The sequence below is a fragment of the Jaculus jaculus genome, chromosome 17 (assembly GCF_020740685.1).
Source record: "Jaculus jaculus isolate mJacJac1 chromosome 17, mJacJac1.mat.Y.cur, whole genome shotgun sequence".
Lineage (NCBI taxonomy): Eukaryota > Metazoa > Chordata > Mammalia > Rodentia > Dipodidae > Jaculus > Jaculus jaculus.
The window spans coordinates 60,159,462-60,179,527 of NC_059118.1; the positions used below are offsets into that span (position 1 = coordinate 60,159,462).

Here is a 20,066-nt window from a genome sequence, read left to right on the forward strand (position 1 = left end):
GAAGCCTAAGGACCCAGGTTCAATTCTCCAGGTCCCATGAGAGCCAATACACATGGTGGCACATGTGTCTGGAGTTCACTTGCAGCGGCTAGGGGCCCTGGCATGCCCATTCTCTCTCTGTGTCTCTTTCCCTCTCTGTGCCTTTAATAAATAAATAAAATTTAAAAAAATTGAGAGCTGGTCATGGTGGTTCATGCCTTTAATCCCAATACTTGGGCGGCAGAGGTAGGAGGATCGCAATGAGTTCAAGGCCACCTTGAGACTGCATAGTGAATTCCAGATCATCCTGGGCCAGACTGAGGCCCTACTAAGGACTGTCTGCAGGTCTCTCTCCTTGTGGTGGCGGTGTGAGCAGAGTCTGAGCTGCCCTGGCGAGAGTCATGGCAGGACAAACGCTTAGAAGGTTCCTTCCGCTCTTTGACAGAGTGTTTGTTGAAAGGAGTGCAGCTGAAACTGTAACCAAAGGTGGCATTATGTTTCCAGAAAAATCTCAAGGAAAAGTATTGCAAGCAACAGTAGTAGCTGTGGGATTGGGCTCTAAAGGAAAGGGTGGAGAGATTCAACCAGTCAGTGTGAAAGTTGGAGATAAAGTTCTTCTCCCAGAATATGGAGGGACCAAGGTAGGTCTAGACGACAAGGATTATTTTTTATTCGGAGATGGTGACATTCTTGACAAGTATGTAGACTGAAATCACTGTTTAAATGGCGCCATATGAAGCTGCCCATTCCACTGAAATTCTGAAATGTCTCATGTAAATAATTCCCATGCCTTTTATAATCAACTGGTGATATCTAAACTACCGACATCCATTATCTCAAATTTAGTTTTGCTGTACTGTTACAAATATTTCCAAATAAAATAATGTAAATGAAAAAAAAAGTGAATAAAGGTGGGAACAAAAAGAAAGAAAGGAAAGAAAGACATGCCTAAGGCAATAGTGAGGCACACCTTTGGGTGTGCATGAGGGTGTTTTCAGAGAAAATGTACTGCTGGGGGAGACCCACTCTAAATGTGAGTGGCACCATCCCTCAGGCTGGAATCCCAACTGAATAAGAAGAGAACAATAAGAGATGTCATAAGAGCACCACATCCTCTTTTCTCTTCTTCATGACCCACTGAGATGTGAGAAAGCGACCTCTTGCTCCTGCTGACATGGAGAAACTCACTGCCATGTTTTGCGCGCCATGCCTGGCCCACCATCACGGACTGTATATTCCTAAACCGTGCGCCAGCATAAACCCTGCCTCCCTTAAGGGGTTTGTGTCAGGTAATTGGTCATAGTGATGAGAAAAGTAACTAATGCAGTAAAGTATTACAGTTAATTATGAAGAAAAGCAAGCAGATCACTGTCAATGTTGGAAAACAGATTACATATTTTCTTTTGATGCTCATCTTGTGCATAAATGCAAAAGAAAAGGCTGGCTAACTTCTCATGGTGCCCCAGGGCCCAGAGGCTTATGGATAAAATAAATGCAATTGTTACTTGACTTCTTATACATTTATATATACAAATGCAACATTATCATGTATGTAGACAATGGATAACATTGTGAAACTAACCAAAAGATAGCACAATAAAATGTTAAAGTTTAAAAACAACACAACAACCTATAATGACTATTATTATATTATATATTAATATATACTATAATATATATATTATATTATTATAAAGATTATTATCTATAATTCATTCAAGGTTTGTAGGATGGGTTCCCTGAAGACATGTTGCAGTTCTTATGATATTACTGAATATTACTGACATGTATTTGTGTAGCCCATGTCAGTGAAGAAAATAATGTGATGGTGTGACTATCACTTACTTAATTTCCATGTCAGGCAGGGAGAAGTTACTTGGATTTCATAAGTTTGGTTACAAAGTGACATACAAATCAGTGAAAATTCTTTGCTGTTCCATGATAAAAGCCAGCTATATGGTTATATGAGCACTAATCCCTTTGAATAGAATAACCCAAACTGGAGATATGATCAATTACACTCAAGAATCTATGGGAAGGTAAAATATCAATCAAAAGTAGAATGGGCATGAAAACTTATTTACTTCAAGAAAACACCAAACAGGCTGGAGAGATGGCTTAGCAGTTAAGATGTTTGCCTATGAAGCTCAAGAACCCATGTTAAATTCTCTAGTACCAGATTCACATGGTGGCACATGCATCTGGAGTTCATTTGCAGTAGCTAGAGGCCCTGGCATGCCCATTTCCTCTCTCTCTTTCAAATAAATAAATCATAGAATATTTTTAAAAAGAGCAAACAACAAATTCCACAAAGCCTCCAACTTGATAGGGATTAACCTACATCTCACAATTATCACTCTAAACATCAATAGACCCAGCATCCCAATCAAAAGACACAGGCTTAAAAGTTGGATCAGAAACATGGACCCATCCATCTGCTGTCTATAGGCAACCTACCTTACCCATAAAGATAGACACCACCTTGGGGTGAAAGGAAGAAAAGAACATATTCCAAGCTAGTAGAAAAAAGAAATGAACAGGGGTGGCTATCCTGATATCAGACCAAAAAAAAAAAAAATAGATGTCAAACCAAAAGTAATCAAAAGAGATAAAGAAGGCTTCTTCATACTCTCCAAAAGAACAATACAAGAGAATATTACAATCATAAGTATATATGCACCAAACACAGGAACATCAAGATTTATAAGCAAAACCTGTTAGACAATAAAGCAGAAATAACCCCCCAACATAATTATAAGAGCTGTTAATACTCCACTATCATCATTAGACATATCATCTAAGCAGAAAGTTAAGCAAGGAATAAGAGACTTAAACAATACCACAGATCAGTTGGACTTACCGACAACTACAGAATATTTCACCTTAACTCGACAGAATACACATTCTTCTGAGAATCTCATGGAACCTTCTCTAAAATAGATCATATATTAAGACATAAAACATGTCCCACCTGGCATGGTGGGGCATGCCTTAGTCCTAGCACTCAGGAGGCTGAGATAGGAGGATTTTGAGACCAGCGTGAGACTAATTCCAGGTCAGCCCGGGCTAGAGTGAAATCTGACCTCAAAACAAAACAACAACAAAACATATCTCAACAAATTCAGAAAAATCAACATGACTCCATGCACTATATCAAACCATCATGCAATAAATCTAGAGATCAGCAAATGAAACAACAGAAAGTCCACCAACAGTTGGAGGCTGAAAAACTCACTGTAAACAATGCATAGATAGTCAAAACAATCAAAAAGGAAATTTAAAAATTTCCAGAGCTGAACTATAATAAAAATATAACATACAAAAGTTTATGAGACACAATGAAGTCAGTCTTAAGAGGGAAGTTTATAGCACTAAATGCCTTCATTACAAAAACAGAGAGCCACTGGGTATGGTGGTTCACGCCTTTAATCCCAGCACTCAGGAGGTAGCAGAAGGAGGAGCGCTATGACTTCGAGGCCACCCTGAGAATACAGAGTGAATTCCAGGTCAGCTTGGGTTAGAGTGAGACCCTACCTCAAAAAACCAAAAAAGAAAAACAGAGCTGTCCAGTCAACAAATTAACCATCCAGCTGAAAAATAAAACACTCAAAAAACAAAAGCAATCCAAACCCAATAGTAGCAGACATAAGGAAATAATAATCAAGATCAGAGCAGGAATCAATAGATTGGAAATCAAGAAAAGAATTTTTAAAATTGATAAAACAAAAAGCTTATTCTTTGAAAAAATAAACAAGATTGATAACCCCCTAGCCAATTTGATCAAAAGGAAAAAGGGAAGGCTCAAATCAACAAGATCAAAAATGAAAAGGGAGACTTTACAACAGACCCTAATGAAATAGGGAGGATCACCAGGACATATTTCAAAGTTCTATACACCATAAAATTGGGAAACCTTGAAGAAATAGATGAATATTTTTTAAACTCATATCACCTACCAAAACCAAACCCAGATGAGATAAATCACCTGAATAACATGAATGAGATTGAAATTGTAGAGGAAGGGGTGGGGTGGGAATACACAAAACTAAAGGTAACATGGATCAACTCCATAAAACATTCCTCCTGGATACCATTATGTGAGTCATTACCCTCAGTAAGGGGGGGGGGGGGTGAGGGAGGAAAACAGAAGAGCTCCATAGAAGGTGGAGAAATTGTAACCCATAAACCCCAGAGTCAGAATTGGATTCCTGAACACAGTGAGTTGTTGGTCAGGGAAATACATGAGGTCCCCCAAAATAATACAGGCCATTGCCAAAACAATTGGTTACTTGCAGGAGCTAAAAGGTAAGACCCTATTGCTAAAGACTCCACAGCCTGCAGCCATAGGACATCAAGTGACCATGCTGGAACCGAGAAGGAATCCAGTTCCCTTCAGGCCAGCCGTCACAGTGCTGGAAAATATTATGAGAGCTACTGGAGAACAGTGATGGCCAACAGAGTGAATGAGCAGGGAATCTTTACAGATACAGAATCAATCAAGCAAGCCAGAAGCACACCCTTGTGCAACAGTGGCACACAGCTGACTTGGGTAACCAACTGCTCACATATTGGACTTGAGACCTACTCAGTGGGGGCAGAAATCATATCTGGCTCTGGAAACCAAGCCTGATTCTCTAGGGCAGGAAATCAATAGGTTCAACAGAGAACCTCCACTGCTCTTTAAGAAGAGTGTGCATTCACAACAGCAAGTCTCTCTAGTCGCTCTCCTTTAGTTCAAACTGCTGTCACTTTTGGTTGAAGAACCTGTTCTGTCTTACAGTGGATGGAGAATGCTGGGGAGAAGCAGTCTACATCAAAATGGTCAGCTCTCTACCAGGGGATGGGTCACCTCCACCTCGTCTGCCTGGACCCAGAGGGCATTGTAGAGGAGGTGGTGACAGGAGTCGCCCTGTCATGGCGAACCTGAAAACCGGCTCGATGGAGATGGCGACAGACACTGTGGCTGCTCAAACCTCACCAAAACAGTAACCAGATGCTATAGAGAACTCAACACTAAATCAAATCTCCATCATGCCTGCCCAGGTTCGGGGAGCATAGCGGAAGGGGGAGCATAAAGATTGTAAGGGTGAGTGGGAATAGCCCGAGGCACCGTGTTCTGCCCCTCCCCCAACACTCACACAGACAGAAGTTGTTTGGTCCCCACCATGAGCACCTATCACCCCACTGAAGAAGACCCTCAGCAGAACTGGGGCAAGGGAGTGGGGATGCAAGAGTACAAACTTTTTATTAAAAAATCAATTTAAAAAATAAAACACTTTGCTGAATCAACAATGGTCATTTTATGTTGAGGACAGGGGAGACATTCTCTTTAATGGTATAGCAAGTAGTAAATTGCCAACTCTCTGGTAAATAACCCCTTACCCATACCCATGGAAGCAACCCTAACTAAATACATTGAGGAGAGAAAGCGAGAGAGGGAGAGAGAGAGAGAGTGAGAGGAAGAAGGAGGAGGAGGAGGAGGAGGAAGGAAGGAAGGAAGGAAGGAAGGAAGGAAGGAAGGAAGGAAGGAAGGAAGGAAGGAAGGGAAAGGAAACAGATGAAAAGAAAAATGAAAGCATGGGGCTGGAGAGATGGCTTAGTGGTTAAAGGTATTTACCTGCAAGGCCAAAGAACCCAGGTTTGACTCTCCAGGACCCACGTAAGCCAGATGCACAAGGGGCACATGCATCTGGAGTTTATTTTCAGTGGCTGAGGCCCTGGCTTGCCCATTCTATCTGTGTCTGTCTTTCTTCTATCTCTCTCTCTTTCTGATTGCAAATAAATAAAAAAATTTTAAAAAAAAAGACTACCTTGAAAAATGAAAGAACAAAAGAGTTTAGAGGGAGGGAGACAAGAAAAAGTAACGAGGGTGAATATGATCAAAATATACATGTGTGAAAGTGTCAACCATAAATAATTTTTCAATGGTGTACTAATATAAGATTGACTCACCTAAATACTATGTTATTTACCTAAGTTCCCCTGGAAAGTGACTGAATTCCATGGTGTCTTCCAGTCTCATAATTTTCGGGACCACTCTTTCTAGGCCGTGTGGTTAGGGTAGTTCTGCCAACAGGTGTATAGTTCTGACTTAAGGGGCCCCTTACGTCCAGAAAGGGCTCAGAAACAACTATGACAGACAAACTTGCATTCTCAGTCAGGAAATGTGACCCAGGGACAAGAAGAAACTTGCCCAAGACATCCGGCCAGCCCATGGCTAGCTGGTGTTAGAGTCCAGTTCTTCTGATTCTCGTCACATGCTGCTTGGGAGAACCACCAACACTGTGAACATCAAGCAAACCCATTGTGTGGGTTTAGGAAAGAATAGGAGATGCCTGCGCGTAGAGGTTGGAATTTGGGGATCATTATCAAAGTGACAAAACTGCAGTGACCACGGGAATGAAGACTGGGCTGGGGCACAAACGCTCCTGGCGCCTCATTCTTCCACCCGTGTCCTCACGCCTGTCGCTGTGCAGCTTGTTCTAAGTACGTGTCATTGACACCAGGTACTGCCAGCTATTGTTGGTATGATGTCCATTGATTTCTTGATATTGAGAAATAAGTTCTAAGTACGTGTCATTGACACCAGGTACTGCCAGCTATTGTTGGTATGATGTCCATTGATTTCTTGATATTGAGAAATAAGGTCCAGTATTTAGATAAGGATACATGGATTCTTTTTACATTGTAAATCAGTTTTGTACTTAACTAACTGTTAGATCATCTGGTATGAAGGAACTGAAAATCTATCTGGGTTAGCCTGAAATGTTGTGCTTCCTGCCTTTGGGGCTTGGAAATTCTAACTTTTTTTTTATTATTATTATTTTCAAGGTAGTGTTTCACTCTAGCCCACGCTGACCTGGAATTCACTATGTAGTCTCAGGGTGACCTCGAACTCACTGTGATCCTCCTACCTCTGACTCCCAAGTGCTGGGATTAAAGGCGTGCGCCACCATGCCCAGTCCTCTTTTCTTTTCTTGAGACAGGGTCCCACTTTTTATCCCAGGCTGGCCTAGAACTTTAGACAAGCCTCCTGCCTCAGTCGCTCAGTGTCTTGGATTACAGGGGTGTACCACCGTATCTAGTGAAATGTACCTGTATTCTACAGGTGCCAAGGACAAAGCACAAAAGGCAAAAGTTAAAGGCTTTGCTGCCCTCTAAATACTTATGGCTTTTCCCATATATTAGTGTTACTCCCTTTTCAGATGGTGGTGACCACTGAAGAGACTCAAAACTCACAAAAGTGCTGAGAAGAAGTGACAGGGGAATGTTCAGCACTCGGCAGTTCTTTCCCACCCTCCAAGGCTCAGGGACCATTGCAGAAGAGGTGGCAGAAAGAATGTAGGAGCCAAATGAAGGCAGGAGAGCTGACAATACTGTATTCCAGACACAACGTAACTGAGGTATTTATGACCTCACAGTGACGGATGCTGGCTGTAGAAGACCTGCAAAAAATAGGAGAAAAAAAAAAATGATGGCATCAAAATAGAAGAGACACCAGTTGGGAAAAAGAAGGGATTCAGTGGAGGGAGGATAGAAAAGGGGGAACAAAACAGGGTGGTGGCAGGGGATTATGATCACGGTACATTGTGCACATGTATGGGGAATTGTCAATAAAAGTTTAAGGAAAGTGTTAAAGGTTTTGACGTCCATCAGCTGACAATGCGTTCACGAGAATATGGCAACAAATGCATGCTAAAATTATGAAAGAAGGTCCAAAGCTCTCCATTAAAAAAAAAAAAATTTAAAGCTCTCCAGGGTTTAGCAGTTAAGTCACTTGCCTGCGAAACCTAAGGACCCAGGTTCGATTCTCCAAGTTCCATGTAAGTAAGATGTACATGGTGGGGTATGCATCTGAAGTTTATTTGCAGCAGCTAGGGGCCCTGGAGGGCCCATTCTCACTCTCCCCCACCCATCTCTCTATCTGTAATAAATAAATAAATAAATAAATAAATAAATAAATAAATAAAATCTTTTTTACAAAAAAAAAAGGGAAAAGCTCTTCAGCCAAATGTTGTGGCACATGCCTTTCGTCCCAGCATGAGAGGGAGGGATTGTTGTGAATTCAAGGCCAGCTTGGACTAGAGTGAGGCCCTACCTTAAAAACAAAACAAAAGGGCTGGAGGAATGGCTTAGCAGTTAAGTCATTTGCCTGCAAAGCCAAAGGACCCAGGTTCGATTCCTCAGGACCCACGTTAGCCACATGCACAAAGGGGCCATGAATCTGGAGTTCGTTTGCAGTGGCTGGAGGCCCTGGCACACCCATTCTCTCTCTTTCTGTCAAATAAATAAATATTTTTTTAAAAAAAAAAGAAACAAAGAAAAAAGAAAACCTCTCCAGTCAGGAAGTAGAGGTGTGACTCCACGCTAGAGTGCTTGCCTGGCCTGCAAGGGTTGCTGGGTTCCAGCTGGGGACTACAAAAATTATGCGTGTCTAGTCTTTAAAATCATGAGTGGGATTCAATTGTGTATTTTTTAAGATTCTTTGCTTATTTAAGAGAGGGAGACAGAAAGCAGACAGAGAGAGAAAGAGAGAGAGGAGAGAGAAAGCACCAGTGCCTCTTGCCACTGCAAGCAACTTCAGACACAAGTGTCACTTCGTGCATCTGGCTTTTTGTGGGTCCTGGGGAATTGAACCTGGGCTGTCAGGCTTTGCAAACAAGTGCCTTTAACTGCTGAGCCATCACTCCAGACTCAATTGTGTATTTTTTATTCACACATCCATATACCAAGTCCTGAGATGCAGAAGATTTAAAATGTCAGCCAATTCAGTGACTTAATAAGATTATAAAAGGCCCCAGAATTCTTTCCTTCTTTTTAGTCTGCTATTGAGAGATCTTCCCTTGAGTTCCACCACAAGGTGGCAGTGGTAGCTCCAGGCATCACATCTCTTCCCATGCCCACAATCAAACCTGGAAGACAACATAGGGAAATAACATTATTATTATTTTTTAATGAGGAGAACTGCTTTACATTTATTTATTTGTTTGTTTGTTTAGTTTTTGGTTTTCCGAGGTAGGGTCTCACTCTAGCCCAGGCTGACCTGGAATTCACTATGCAGTCTCAGGGTGGCCTTGAACTTTCTGGAAGTGGATCCAGGCTTCAGCCCTCTTATGGTGATCTTCAGCGGAATTGGGATAGTGGTAGATGGGGGTGAAAACCACTGAATTTGTAATCCTTTCTTTCTTTCTTTTTCTTTTTCTTTTTTTTTTTTTTTTTTTTTTTTTGAGGCAGGGTCTAACACTAGCCCAGGCTGATTTAGTATTTATTATGTAGTCTCAGGGTGGCCTTGAACTCATGGCAATCCTCCTACCTCTGCCTCACAAGTGCTGAGATAAAAGGCATGTGCCACCATACCTGGATTGTAATTCTTTTTCTTTCTTTCTTTCTTTTTTTGGTTTTTCAAGGTAGGGTCTCACTCTAGCTCAGGCTGACCTGGAATTCACTATGTAGTCTCAGGGTGGTCTCCAACTCTCTATGATCCTCCTACCTCTGCCTCCTGAGCGCTGGGATTAAAGGCATGCTCCACCATGACCGGCCTGGCTTGTAATTCTTAAACCAAGATTCCTTCCTTTGGGCAAAGGAGGATCCCAGCCTCTCTCGAGACCACATAGTTGCTGGTAACAGAAACAAGCTAAGGTTCTGCTGGCACTGGAGTAGGGAAGGATAGCTCCTTCCTGATAACCACCGGGACCACTTCGAAGGCACAGCAGCCCACAGCACACTTGTTGGACATCAAAGGAAAGGATTCTTCTCGTCCTCCTCAGTGTGGAGCTGTTCAGACACCGAGAAGCAGGTTTGCCAAGATGACAGAGAACTGAGGTCGTGGGTTCCAGTGACGAAACAGGTAGCTCATGCTTTTGGCACAATGACCTTTGGCTTGATATCTTGGCCAGAAATAGGATAGCTGGATTTTTTTTTTCCCCTGCAGTTCATTATTATCCTCTATGAGAATGACCAAATTTTAGACTTAGGTGGGACCTTGGAGAAAATCTAGCTCATTCTACTGCCGCCTGTTGCAAGATAAAGAGCTTGGGACACAGAGAAATTACTAAAAATTGTTCCATACGTCAGTGCAAGAGCCAGGTTCTTTCTCCATTTTTCCACAGAAGATCTCTGGCGTGCTTTGTGTAATGAGTGGATGATTACAACGTTTTTCTTTTTTTAATATTTATTTTTATTTATTTATTAGAGACAGAGAGGGAGAGAATGGGCCAGGGCCTCCAGCCATTGCAAGTGAGCTCCAGATGCGTGCATCACCTTGTGTATCTGGCTTACATGGGACCTGGAGAGTCAAACCTGGAACCTTACGCCTTGCAAGCAAATACATTAACTGCTAAGCCATCTCTCCAGCCTGGTTACAGTGTTTTTCTAAGTGTAGCTGGGAGTGTATAAACTGCAGGATGTTTTCTAGGATGATGAAATGAATGTGATCTCACATTGCGTTTTTGAATGGGACACATGGGGGCAGCAAACGCTCAGGAAAAGCTTCCAGTTCTAACACCAAATACATGATTGGCAATGTGTTTGAAAGGGAGCTGTTTGCTGTGTGTGGGTGGGTGTGTGTATGGGGGGGGGGGGTTGTCCTGCTTATTTGATGACCTGAGTGCATTTGTGATGCATCTCCCTCAACACGGGGTTGGCCTGCAGAGAAAGTGCTCAGTTTGCTTCCAAGTGTGTCTTTCCTAAGGAACTGTAAAAAGCAAAACTCTCTTAGGAACAGGAAATGTCTTCTTTTGAATGTAATTTGGAATCACAGCTTCCTTGTAGGAATAATGAAATATGGTCGGACTGCGTGTGGGCTCAAACTCACCGAATTTTATCAAGCTTTCTTCTTGCTGTTGTGACAACCAGATTTTTTCTGCATTGATTCTTAGTGAAGAAAGCATTTGCTTTTGATGGCTATAGTTTCATGTCCTCAATCATTAAATGGTTTCGTTCTTACTGTAAGTTTACTACTCCCTAATAACTCCCAGTCAAACAGGGCCTTTTCAAAGATCATTTCCACTTTTATTCTCTCCCCTGTCGATTCCAAAAGGCGGAACGATGGCCTGATACGTATTGGGTACCTGCAGTCTTAGCTACTCAGAAGGCTGAGGCAGTAGTGCCGTGTGAGTTGGGGGAGAAAGAAAGAGAGGTGGCGAGAGAAAAGGGAGGGAGAGAATGCTGAACGTGGAGTCCTTGTGCTGCAACTTTAATGTCATAAACTATTCATCTTGTGTCTAAGACGCATTAATTAAATAATTAAAATATTAATCTCATGTCAACTCATTAGGAAGACAGAAGTGTGTGCACAATCAGGCTGACATTTACATTTTCTGCTTTTCTCATAGTTTTCGGTCCTGGAGGATGAGCTCATTCCTGAAAAACAGCCACTAAGAGCATGTTAATGTTGGAATGAAGTGACATGACTCAGTTGTGTCCAGAATTAAGTCTTTGCAAGTGATGTCTCTCAATACTGCACATTTCCTGCCTGAAGTTAACAAGGAATGCAGAAAGCCATATCTCATGGCACCCCTTAAAAGCAGTGGGATGCTTAGTCCTACAAACTTTCATTACTAAGGAAAATATTTTAGGGCTAGAGTGATGGCTTAGTGGTTAAGGCACTGGCCTAAGGACCCAGGTTTGATCCCCCAGTACCCATGTAAACCAGATGCACAAGGTGGCACATGTGTCTGGAGTTCATTTGTAGTGGCTAGAGGACCTCATGAGCCCATTCTCTCTCTCTCTCTCTTTTTCTTAAAATAAATAAACAAAAAAAAATTTTCTAATGTATTTTAGCCAGGCATGGTGGTGTACATGCCTTTAATCCCAGGATTTGGGAGGCAGAGATAGGAGGATAGCTGTGAGTTTAAGGTCAAGGCCACCCTGAGACTACATAGTGAATTCCAGGTCAGCCTAGGCTACAGTGAGATCTGACCTCGAAAAACCAAAAACCAATATATATATATATATAAACCAATATATATATATATATATTTTTTTAATCAAGTCTTTAATCCAGGACACTAACTGTTGAATTCAGGGGTGAGTAGGTGCAGAGAGGAGAAGGCCACCAGCCTGCACATCTGCATATCTAATTCTGACCTCCTCAGGCACCAACAAAGTTGCTCTGCCCAGTATACACATATTTATAATGAAGGCATTATGATGAGAGCTCCAAGGCTCTAAAATCCAGTGATTCATTCTGGTAGTGTCTTCCTCTGAATAAAGTGGTAGAAATGGTACTGACTTCTGTCTCATTGGGAAGTTGAACCAATCTGCTATTTCATCTCAAACATCACAAGTCAGATTTTTCCTGTCTGGTGTTGGCATGGGAACATGCCAGAAATTGCCAAAGTTATGGTCAGCCCATAATAGTCTGAAGAGATTTTTGTTAGCTCCTCTTTCTAAAAATAAAATTTAAGAAAAGTTGAAATCATGTCAATGTCATGGAAGCTTTCTCTAAATATTTGAAAAAAATAAAAATATGTAAATTGGATATGTATTTTTATGTGTTTTTACTTTGTGTACTTAATCCTGAATTTCACATCATGGTGCTTGAGTGTTGTTAATAATAAAAGGAGAAAATTGGTATTTATACAATTTTAAGTGCATATGCTTTACTCTGTACACTTGAGAGTTTCACTTAAGCTCTTGCTGTAAATTTTAAAGAGCCAAACTGGAAGCCAAAGGCAGTCAGACACTGTCGTGGAGTTCTTGTTCAACTAAGTCTCCTAGGCAACGGTGCCTTCAAAAGGTCCTGGAGCAAATGAAAACCAGTTTTCCAGAATTAGAAATAAAATATTTAGGTTGAAGACCACAGTTATCCCAGTATCCTATAATGTTGGCATGCTACACAATAATGCTCCAGGGCTCGGCCAGGCAGAAAAGGAACTGTGTGTATATGTTGCCAGGTTGGGGTGTTTATTTTCAGTCACTTGCAGAGAGAAAACTTCCTTTTTCATTCTTCGGAGCACTACACTTCAAAGGGAAGTGGAGTAATTCTCACAATCAGAGAACTGTGGCTGGCATTATCTAATTAGAGAGGTTATACAGTTTTCCTCTGGAGCATGAGACCCAGAACAGTTCAAGTTTGGAAATGCACGGCAGAGGGGGTGCTCTGTCAAGTCTCCCCCTCCAACCCAAACCCTCAAATACTTGGTCTGATATTGCTAAACTGTCCAGTTAAAATGTGAATAAAACCTGCCGTGTTGAAATAAATAGAGAGAAGCAATGCCATTTCAACCAAGTCTCCCCAGGGTATGAGAGCAGTGTGTTAAGTATTGTTTTATTTGGGAAGAAAAATTAAGTGACCTTAAAACAATAACAACGACGACGACAAAAAAAAAAAAAAAAGAAAAAAAAAACACCTTCTTCAGACTGGGAAAATGACATTCATCTTTGAAATCTGACATGGGAAGTCCAGAGGAAGTTAGCATGCCCACGACCTTCCATAATCTTGTACTGGCACCTTGGAGCTGTCCTGGTCAGCGCATGGGCAGAAACAAGCAAGGCTGTGGTCAAAAATTCAGCTTGGGCTACATAGTGAGACCCAGTCCAAAGAAGGAAGGAAGAGGGAAGTGTGGAAGAAGGGAGGGAGGGAGAAGGAAAAGAAGGAAGAAAGGAAGGAAGGGAGGGGGGGAGAGGGAAAAGAAGGAAGAAAGGAAGGAAGGGAGGGAGGGAGAGGGAAAAGAAGGAAGAAAGGAAGGAAGGGAGGGAGGGAACAAAGAAGGGGGGTTGACCAAAGTCTTAAACCTGGGGCTGCCTGGTTTCAAGGCCACCAAGGTTTGCATCTTCTATGCCTGTGGCCTCCTGAGGTCCCACTCAGGCCAGCAGAGAGGTTCGTCGTCGGTGGTCCCCCGCAAGAAGGCGGGAAAAGCAAAGCTAGCCTCTCCACTTTAATATATATATATATATATATATATATATATATATATATATATATATATATATATATATATATTTATTTATTTATTTATTTATTTATTTATTTATACTTATATTTTTTATATTAATAGGGTTTTTTTGAGAGGGGAGAGAGAGAGAATGGGTGAACCAGGGTTTCTAGGCACTGTAAATGAGCTCCAGATGCATGCATCTGGCTTACGTGGGTACTGGGGAATTGAACCCGGGTCCTTTGGCTTTGCAGGCAAATGCCTCAGTTGCTAAGGCATCTCTCCAGCCCGTGTCTCCACTTTTAAAATAAAGCCCGACTTCGTGTTTCTAGATTAAAGTGACAAGTCCTGGGGCAGGTCTCCAACCACGCCTCACAGCCAGATCCGGCCACAGTCAACTGAATTAGTGAAAGGAAAGTCGTTCGGTTCGCCAGGGTATCCCTCGTCAGCGGGAAAACACGGCTGTGGTCGGCTGAGGCCATCGGAAAGAGTCTCGGGGCCGAGCGCTGGCCACAGTGTGGGTTTTGCATGGCAAAAAAAAAAAAAAAAGTTTTGAGGATCCCTGCGCAGACTTTCAGGAGACTTGCTTCTTTCTAGGAGACTCTGTGTCTCCCGCTGACTGAATGAGAAGGAGACACAGGAGCTCCCGCGCCCTGGCCCGGCGGGATTTGGCGCCACCGGGCGCAGCAGGGACCGTCCATCCCCAGGGTACGCCCCCCCACCAAGCCCCAGAGGCACAGAAATCCCGGTCCCGCCGCAGTCGGGAAGCGACGCCCACCTGTTGGCTCACGTAGGATGCCATCCAGGCACCGACACCAGAAACGATGATCTTACCTCCCCCCAAGATATGGCAGAGCCACCTAGGCGCACATCCTCCCTCGGAGAGGAGACAGCCCCCGGCTCGGAGCTGCACGCCAGGCCGGTTCCGGTCGCCTCCGGGGTTGGAGCTTGACATTTTCCACCGCCTTGGTGCCTGGTCACCGGAAGAGGCATGGGAGCTGCTCCTGGAGGCCACCCAGGCGCCTTGGCGTACCCACAGAAAAAACTTGCCCCCCCCCCATGGGTGGGTGGCGGGGAATGCCCGAGAGGGAGCTGCGACGGGGCGCGCACGTGAGCAGCAACTCCATCCCAGTGAATTTGGGGCCCAGATCGAGCGGAATGGAAGAGATTTGCCCCCTCCCCAATTTAGCGGGGGTACACCAGCGACTGGAAGGTTCGGGGTGTTTTCCGAATGGGAGCCCACTGCTGAGCAAGAGGCACTAATACGCCAGATCGCTCAGTAGTTGGGAATGGTGAAGAGAAGAGGCAAGGAAGGAACGCAGAGATGATGGAAGAAAAGGTAGCCCAGAAGTGGAGGAAAAGTTACATCTGGTCCCCAAGAAACTTCATTATTCCAAAACGTCTGACGCTATTTCTTAGACGTGGACGCCCTATGGATGGTTCTAAACCTCCATCCACCCCACCCCTCACCCGCCCAGGCCACCTAGAGGGGCTCCGGAGAGGGAGGCCCTTGGCGTCAGCACAGCGGGATCTGCTCTTCGCGGGGTTGTTGGCCACCCCGCACATAGGAACACACCGGTTCCCTACCGTGGAAGGAGAAAGCCGCTGCTTCAGCCTCTGGTTTTATCACAGAGTGTGGGTAGCCACCGGTGTAAAAGTTGTCACGCAACTCTGAATGGGGCAGAAGTACGCATTTCCCTACGTGGCAGTCAACTTTGAGGGTGCCAGCAGGGCATGTTCAAAGGCCAATTGCTGGGCCCCAGCCCCAACATTTCTAGTAGAACTATGTAATGTGGCACCAGAGAATTCGCCTATCTAACAAGCTCCCTGGAGATGCTGGCCTTGCTGGTCCCAGCAGCAGATTTTGAAAGCCACTGGTTCTTAAGTTTACATTCTGCTATCACTTTTGCCCCCCTTTCTTTTTCTCGGTGCTAAGAATCAAGCCAAAGGCCTCCCACATGCTGGGCAGGCGTTCTGTTACCGACCTGTCTCCTCTTAAAAAAAAAAAAATACCTATGCTTAGATCTTGCTCCCAGAAATTTGCATTTGATTCGCTCACAAAGCTGCTCCTCGGATAGCCTTTTGGCTGGAGAAGAGACCCGAGTCCATTCTCACTGCTCTTGAAGACTGCTATCATCCATCCTGACTCCTCTCTCTTTGGAAGAAAGTACACTGTCACACTGCACGGAGATTTTCCACAGTGACCCAAATATAGCTTTGGCCCTCTGCAATCATGAGCTGTATAGGAATTATAAACGGTGAAGCGATGTCTCCCAGACCTTTGGTGAGTGTAAATGGTAATTTAGCATTGAGAACTCTGCCTGCTAGATCCCAGCTGAATTTGTGGCTCCCTCACTGCCCTGGGCTCAGGTTAGTTTATTAGGAGTTCTTGTGATTTCTCAAGGCCAATGACCACACGCTTTTCAGACTGGGGTTATGGAGACTTAAGAGTCTCAAATCAGCTGGGTGTGGTGGCACACGCCTTTAATCCCAGCTCTTGGGAGGTAGAGGTAGGAGGATCACTGTGAGTTCGAGGCCACCCTGAGGCTACATGGTGATTTCCAGGTCAGCCTGAGCTACAGTGAGACACTACCTGGTGGCGGAAGGGGGGGAGGAGTCTCAAATTCATTCAAATCCATGCTGATTCATGTACAGTACACACGAGTGTGATCAGGACAAGGGTGGTTGTGTTACTTTGAGGCTGGCTGGGGCACAGAATTGGGTATCAGGATGGGTACAAAGGCAAATGCTGTATATATTAAGTTGTAAATACCTGATACCAAGACAGCAAAGATGGCTACTTCATAGAAAGGGCTTCCAGTGAGGAGACTCCCAATACCTCAGCATGCTTGGGGATGGGGACGGAAAATGTTTCTTTCCTTGTTCTAGTCCCAGGCAGGATGAGGAAAGAAGACCATCTCAGGCTAACTGGGTGAGGTCCGGGATTGCCAGCACTTTCTTAGGTTGGCTGTTTTTCCATTTCCACACCCTTCCCTTGTCATTTAGTGGGAACCACCTCACTCTTAACAACTCTCACCACTCCTCCACTCCTAGCAGCAAGAGGATGGAGAGGGCAGGAGGAGCCCTTGGGTGTCTGAAGCAAAATCTTCTGCTATGGGTTCGGACCTTCCTGATCACCCCTGTGGCCAAGACATGAGAAGAGAGACCCAACAGTTCTCAAGAATTTGTTTTTCATGCACCTCTGCCCCCCACCCAACACACACATACAAATACACTCTGGTCTGTGACAAAAGAAGGGTCTTGGGGAGTATCTAAAAGCTCTAGGAAAGTTATCAGTGTGTGTGTGTGCACGCGTGTGCATGTGTGTTGGGGTAGGACTGCAGGTGACCTCAGTCCAGAGATCCAAGAGACCAGTTCAGCATCTTATCCAGTTGGATGCCCCAACTAAGGCTTTCTTATCACCCTTCCCTCAAGTCCCGGGTACCCTTGTCTTTCCTGTCCTGTTGGGGCTGGACATGATGGGACAAGACTCAGGCAAGTGATTTACTCTGTCCCCTGTCCCTCCCCCACCCCTACACCACAGGTTTTGCTCCTGGGCAGATGACTTTATGATGGGGTGTGATAAGTGGTGATTTTATTCCTCTTTTGAAGGCAGGATTGCTTTGTAAACAGAAGCGCAAACTCGTTCTGATAGTGGTTCCGCACCAGTGCGCCTTGGCTGCCCTGGCACAGCAGGCGGCTGGGACAGCCCTATGCACCTGTCGCCTAGGGCAGAGAGGGCCTGCAGGCCACCTGTGGAAGAAGGTGACATGCTCCAGAGGCCTCTAGGGCATTCCTGGCATCTGGGCCTTGCTTCCCCTTGATTACACACTTACAACCTTCTGCACCCACTTGCTCCCTGCTGGCATTGGAGACAGCCTCAGTGGAGCAGCCCAGGTGCATGCCAAAGTCCAGGGTCCTCCTTTTTGTACCTTCTCCCTGGGCACCTCTGCAGAGGTCCAGAGTCTTTTTCCTGCGGTTACAGCATTATCCTCTTCTTTGCCTTAATCCTGCAGGGACGTCCAGAGGGCTTTGGGGCTTTGGAATCATTGCTCCAGCAAAGGCCTCAGTGACAATGCGCCTCTCAACTCTAGTCCCCCTTCCCTTACAGAAGTTCAGCTTTCTGCTTTCCTACTTGGAGAGGGCCAAGAAAGACCCAAAGTTGAGTCAAACTCTCTCTAGTTCAAGGGCCAGGGGATTAAGGTACAGAGGACCCGTCCTACCATGCTGGCTCAGCCCCAGACTGAAAAGAGAACCCGGGGTTACCACACCTGTGACTTCCAAGTTAACTCACTTTTCAAACTTGGGTCTAGAATTTCAAATGCTTTTAAAAAGCCAAATGGGGAATGGAAGTCATGGTGCCCCCCCACACACACACCCTGTGGGTACAAATGAGATACAAGCAGAGACTGGCTTGACAAGGGTATTCCTGGTGCCATTTGGGAATGGGTGCTGCTGGGAAGAGAGCTTGGGAGAGGATAGCCCAGACCTCAGAGAGTCAGAACTTTACCTGCAGATGCTGCTCAGTACAGTCACTGGATTAGCCCTCCCTTTCCAGCAGCTCAGACCCAAACAGAGAAGTTTGAGATCTGGTGGAGCCTTTAGTGGAGGAGATGTCTCTCTCTCTTTCTCTCCTTCTTTCCCATCCTGGGGATGGGGTGGAAGTAAGTCATAGGTCTCTCATTTGAAGGAGGCCCAAGATCTCATTTCCAGAGGCCACTGTGGACTCAGTTAGTGGCCCAGGGCCTGCCCAGGGACTGGCGCTGGTTCTCTAGGAGGGCTGGCCAGAGTTTAGGTGTGGAATGAGGGCCCCCGAGGCAGACTTGCTTCCCAGCTCACCAGGCCCATCTTGCTCTGGGGGTGGCTGAGTTCTGCTGAGGGAGGGGGAGGGAGGGAGCTGGGAGAAGGTCCAGGTGTGTGAAGCTGGGAGGCTGGAAGCAGATGTCGGAAGGAGAGAAGGCATAAATCTGGCTGAGCCAGGGTTGGGGAGGGAGTACTGGCCAGGAAGTTCAACTGACCAGTTTTTGTGGTCCGAGGAAAGGAAAATGGAGCTGGAAAAGAACGGGTTGCTGTGGCTACCCCAAAGGTGTCCTCAGCCACACGTTCACTTCTGCCACTGGATAGATTCTCACCAGTTCCCCACTTACCAGACAAGGAAAGCAACATTCAGACAAGTTCCACCGTGGACCTAGCATCACATGGCAGCCCAGTGTAAAAGACAGAACTGTGGTCTAACTCCAAAGCCACATTCCAGCTTCTTTCTCTTTTCACCTCTTCTTCCTCCTTCCACCCCACACCTAACGGGGGGGGGGGGGGGTGGCGTGCTTTACATCCACGCTCAGTCTCCTGCACGCTGCTCACCCTGGCTTTGGGTGAAATCGCACTCGCATCATTGCGGGTCTTTTCTGTACGAGCCCCCTGGCCCTCCAACAAAACGTACCCAGGGTGGAGATGGTACTTCTTCCGTCCCCGGCACACGCATGCCCCCTCCCCTGGTTTGGGATGGTCTCACTGGCTGGTGAGAAGGGCTGGCAGGACCTGAAACCTAAGGTGACTTTTCCGAACACAGTGCCCCCCGTGGGATTCCCGGGGCGCTGCAGGCGCTGGATCCACGTGCGTCTGGGACTCTTTCAAAAGTTAAGTTTCAACAATAGTATTTCAACAGTCAGTGAAAAGCCCGGGGAGTTCTGATGTTCCTGAGTTTACAACACCATTTCATTATTAATTCTCGCCAAAACAAAAGAAGGAAGAACAAACCCCCAAACCCCACCTACAAACTCCAAACTTGTTCAGCAAGGTTCTAAGACGAGTCCAAGAAAGACTTCCAATCAAGTAGAAAATCGGCCCTGAGATGAAAGTCCAGCAGATTGAGGGACGATTAAAATGCTGAATCTACACCGAGGGTTCCCAGGAAGAAACCCCCCCCACACACACACACACCTCGCCCCTGAAGACTCAGCGGGGTGTACCTTCTAAGCAAGCCCCCCAGGATTGGAAGGGGAAGTTTTGGGGGGTGGAGACGCCTTCCCCACTCTGCCTGCAAAGCTGACCTTTTACACATATTTGCTGACATGTCAAAAAAGATGATATGAAACCGGTTCTTTGTTCCGTCAACGTCCCCGAGGTGGTAGACCGGGGAGGGAAACTGAGACTGTCCGCGGGAGTGCAGGCCGCAGCTGAGCACAACCCGAGACCTGGCGGCCGTGGGGA

The 20,066-nt window shown here is 45.2% G+C and overlaps 1 protein-coding gene across 1 annotated transcript; it reads left to right on the forward strand.

Annotated features, from left to right (window-relative positions):
* The first annotated feature begins 380 nt into the window (after positions 1-380).
* LOC101612987 (10 kDa heat shock protein, mitochondrial-like) lies at positions 381-689 on the forward strand. Its single transcript, XM_045136257.1, has one exon. It carries the CDS (start codon positions 381-383, stop codon positions 687-689), a length of 309 nt encoding a protein of 102 aa, XP_044992192.1.
* Positions 690-20,066: the final 19,377 nt, after the last annotated feature.

Bases quoted from the DNA above. Each gene is read 5' to 3' on its own strand.
- LOC101612987 (XM_045136257.1), top strand. From the start codon at position 381: ATGGCAGGACAAACGCTTAGAAGGTTCCTTCCGCTCTTTGACAGAGTG.